Here is a 4,128-nt window from a genome sequence, read left to right on the forward strand (position 1 = left end):
GGAGAGGCACAGAATATCAAGCAGACTCTGCACTAGTGTGGAGCCTGCCGTGGGGCTCAATTTCACAACCCTGAGATCACAACCTGAGCTGAAAACAAGAATCTGACACTTAACTGACTGAGCAAACCATGCACCCTTAACTCTCAGGTTTTAATACCAATAACCTAGAACATAGGGGTAAAGGCTATTCATAATCCTAACACTCCAGAATTAGTAATTATTACCAGAAACTATTCACAGAGGGTAGGAAAAGTAATAAATAACAGATGGTCAGTGCAGATAAATACAGGTTTAATGATCCATTGTTCTTCACATAGATGGCTACAGAGACTTTATAATCCCAGGATACACAACCATACAACAAAGACCAATCAGCCAATTCTCAAATAAACTTGGCTTCTTACAACTATCCTGTAAATACTGCAGCCTTTCTTCCATCCAAAATGACATTCATCTCACATGAAAAGTTATTATGGGGGAACCAGAAACCTAGATTTGTGGCCAAAAGTAAAAACCAAAGAAAAAATAGTAATTTGGTGGTTAGTTGGTGAAAGATGGATATCTGGTGCCCTTCACTGTGCTGCTTTGCTCTTCTTACTCTTGCTCTTTTTGTCCCTCTTCTTCAGCCCATCCATGTTAGCTCTCAATAGATTTGAGTAAGCCTAAAAGACACACAGCACGAACTTAGTGGGAAGAATTGTAAATTGTGGAGCGGCTGCCCCATTTCCATAATGAATTTAGAGTAGCATATAATACGATGGAACATTTGTTTGTATCCTATGCATAATGGTGTAAAAGGAAAACAAACTCTTTCACATTACAGCAGCTTCTGACATTCTTCAACCAAAAAGGGAAAACTATAGGCAACTTCTTGTTTAACTATACTGTAGGACGAATGTACCTGAAGCCAAATGCAAAATCTACCTTAAAATATCAGTGTTGAAAGTAAAACTCGGACCCTGGCAGCTTTTACTCAAAGTATTGGCAAAACATAAGAAATACCATTCTTAACCCAGTGTTCAATTTTGTGCTCACTCTTGCTTGAGAAAGGGCATATAAGGAACACCAGAAACTCACCATCTGAAACTTGTTCACTTCTTTGGAGCTCACCTGGAAAAGGGAAAGAAAAGAAAGGTGCACCCCTATTACCCATATAGGAATCCTCTGTCTCACCCCAGGAATAACTCAAAAGCCTCATTAAACATCATAATTTTTAAAATATATCTTTCCAACTTTAGGGATCATAATACACTAACAGCTATTCTTCTACCCCACTTTACTTGGAGGAAGAAGCAAAGCAACTCAGCACTTTTTTCCACATAAGAATTGTATCAAGAGGGGAAAGAGGCAGAAGGGGGCTCCTAAAGCTAAGTTTCTCACCTCTGCAGTTTTTTTACACAAATGGCACTGACTTTCTCCCTGGATTCCAGAGATTTCAGAAAACTTCATTTTAATCTTTTGTGCAAGATATATTTAAACTACTCCCACCCCATTTTATTTTAAACCCACCTTCTATTAATTCAGGCCTATTTAAGCAAAATGCAAGCCACCACAAGAGAAAGTAGAGAAATTCTATCTACTTCTGAAGATTCCTAAGGTTTTCACATTTCATGATACTCAAGTTCGTTTCTTAAAAACCACATAAATTTGGGGTGCCTGGGTGGCTCAGTCGGTTAAGCATCTGCCTTTGGCTCAGGTCATAATCCCTGGGTCCTGGGATTGGCCCTGCGTCGGGCTCCCTGCTCAGCGGGTACTCTCCTTCTTCCTGCTACTCTGCCTACTTGTGTTCTCTATCTCTCTGTCAAAAAATAAAATCTTTAAAAAAAAAATAAAACCAGGGCGCCTGGGTGGCTCAGTGGGTTAAAGCCTCTGCCTTCGGCTCAGGTCGTGATCCCAGGGTCCTGGGATCGAGCCCCACATCGGGCTCTCTGCTCAGCAGGGAGCCTGCTTCCCACCCTCCTCTCTGCCTGGCTCTCTGCCTACTTGTAATCTGTCAAATAAATAAATAAATCTTTAAAAAAATAAATAAATAAAATAAAACCACGTAAGTTTGCTTTATTTTAAAAGTCCTCTCAAGATAACTGGCAAAGGGAGACTTATCAACTAATTATGGTCTACATTCTCATGAATGTCCTGTCCTGATGTGATTGAAGAGAAGTCTGGTTCTGCCCCAGAAAAGTAAAGAAGTATTCATTCAGAATCCAGAAAGTCTATTGCTTTGCCACATTCAACCTCCACCTTGAAAGAGACCACTAGGGCCATTGACTAAATCCATATTCTGTTAGTAGCAAGCCTAACATACAGCTACATGTTTGCTGTGTCAACCACAAATTCAAGCCAATTATCAGCTTACAAGTAAAATCACCGGGTACCAAGAAACTGTTCATTGAAGGTCTAATACAGTTAAGAGAATTAAGAATCAAATATTTATGCCAAGTGCTCCTTACAATGCCACTGTGTTTAAGGATCAATATGTTCATTTTATTTCCACAAAAACTTCAGTAGAACCATTGAGTATTTGACTTCAATTTAATTTTGCTTTAATTTCCTACTACTAGGGTCATAAAAGGTGGCCCTGATCCTGAAACATGTGGGAAGCTACACTAACCTTTATTCAAAGCAAAAGCAAAAACCTGGTTCAGATATGCCCATCCTAAGTTAAGTTCAAGTCTTCTAACTTCAAAATTGTACTGTCAGGACTCCAACTCACCACAGTGCTGATCTTCTTTTTCCCATCAGTAGCTCTTAACAGACACTTGTTGTCTGAGGGCTCAAAGCCCTCTACAGAACCCTTCCTTGGAATGGGTTTAGTTCGACCATCATCTGCATGAAAAACACATCCTGATGAACACAGTCACTACACGTTAACAGGTAGATAGGATGTTAATAAGTAGTAGATAAAACATAAAATTCATCTCCACTGCTCTAGATCTGTTAACTACATCAAACTTGGGCAAACCTTGGGAAACTACTTGTTATTTCAATGACGGGAACATCGTAACTGCAAAGCAGTGATATCTCATTAATGGCGTGGGTTTGGGACCCTTGACATCCCCCCTCAAAAAAGTCCCCTCTGACTGGGGCACACTGTAACCAGAATCAGCCTGGGTGGCTAAATGCTGGGGGTCGCAAGCGCCACAATCCCTAATGCTCCGGTTACCCAGCCCTTAATGCGCCCAGTACAGGAGGAGGAAGGCTGGGGAAGGCGGGGAAGCGCCTCCGACAGACTCCGCCCTCGGCTCCCGACACTGGGCACCCTGGGACACCGGGCACCCCGGCCGAGGCCTCGCTCGGCCTCCCAAATTCCTTCTGGAATTCCCGCGTCGACAGCTGCTTACACTTCTTCAGGGTGATGAACACGCTGCCCGACAACCGGCACTTCTGAAACAGTCTGGTCAGCTCCGTCAGGAACTGGAACACAAGCCGGGACCCGTTAGGCAGTCCCAAATCCTCGCCCCGTCAAGTCCCAGTCCCTCCCACAGCAGGCGTCAGAGGTCCCCAGCTAAGCCTCAAACATCCGTCCCTCAGCCGGCCCGCTCGGCTTTACCTGCTCGCTCTCCAGGAGCACCATCCCGGCGCCGCTAGCTCCCTGGCGTCAGCATAAGGCCCAAGCAATTGGAGTCGGAAGCTCCACCCGGACTGGGCGGGACTTCCGCTATTAGATTGACACTCTCTTCCACCAGTCCCTGCCTCCGCCCTCTCCTCTCCCTCCGCCAGCGCCTGCGCTCTGGGACGCCCCCGCCTCCCACATAGACTACACAGCTGTAGGGCCCTCGGGCCGTCGGATATTTCAACGACTTAGAAGTTGTTTCGCGCGGGTTAGTGTGAGGGAGCGCGAAAGAGGGCTTTGATGGAGACCTGTGGTATACCGATAGTATATTCAGCTGTATGTTGGGCAAATTATCTAACAGCTCAGTGCTCCCGTTTCCTCACCCTGTGATAACGGTATCCGATGCAGAGTATGGTTGTGAAGAGAAAATGAATTTAACACCTGGAATAGTGCCTGGCACACAGAAAGTGCTCCATAAGCATCAACTGCCTTTGTTATTGTTGTTTCCATTATCATGTTATCATTATACAAAGTTCCCATGGCGGTTCTTTGAACTATCTACTCTGACCAGGCTGGGT

The 4,128-nt window shown here is 44.3% G+C and overlaps 1 protein-coding gene across 1 annotated transcript; it reads right to left on the reverse strand.

Annotated features, from left to right (window-relative positions):
- Nucleotides 1–274: 274 nt before the first annotated feature.
- On the reverse strand, nt 275–3,655 carry SRP14 (signal recognition particle 14). The gene is made up of 5 exons (XM_047739042.1): nt 3,548–3,655; nt 3,339–3,411; nt 2,711–2,823; nt 1,078–1,110; nt 275–662 (listed from the first exon to the last, which is right to left on the reverse strand). The coding sequence occupies exons 1-5, from the start codon at nt 3,569–3,571 to the stop codon at nt 573–575; spliced, it is 333 nt and encodes a 110-aa protein (XP_047594998.1). The 5' UTR covers nt 3,572–3,655; the 3' UTR covers nt 275–572.
- Between the last annotated feature and the right edge of the window lie 473 nt (nt 3,656–4,128).

The sequence above is a fragment of the Lutra lutra genome, chromosome 7 (genome assembly GCF_902655055.1).
Source record: "Lutra lutra chromosome 7, mLutLut1.2, whole genome shotgun sequence".
NCBI classification, from domain to species: Eukaryota; Metazoa; Chordata; class Mammalia; order Carnivora; family Mustelidae; genus Lutra; species Lutra lutra.

Bases quoted from the DNA above. Each gene is read 5' to 3' on its own strand.
- SRP14 (XM_047739042.1), bottom strand. From the start codon at position 3,571: ATGGTGCTCCTGGAGAGCGAGCAG. The intron at 3,412-3,547 runs GTAAAGCCGAGC...CTTGTGTTCCAG, and splicing joins TGCTCCTGGAGAGCGAGCAG to TTCCTGACGGAGCTGACCAG. The intron at 2,824-3,338 runs GTAAGCAGCTGT...TTTTTCATGCAG, and splicing joins GTTCATCACCCTGAAGAAGT to ATGATGGTCGAACTAAACCC.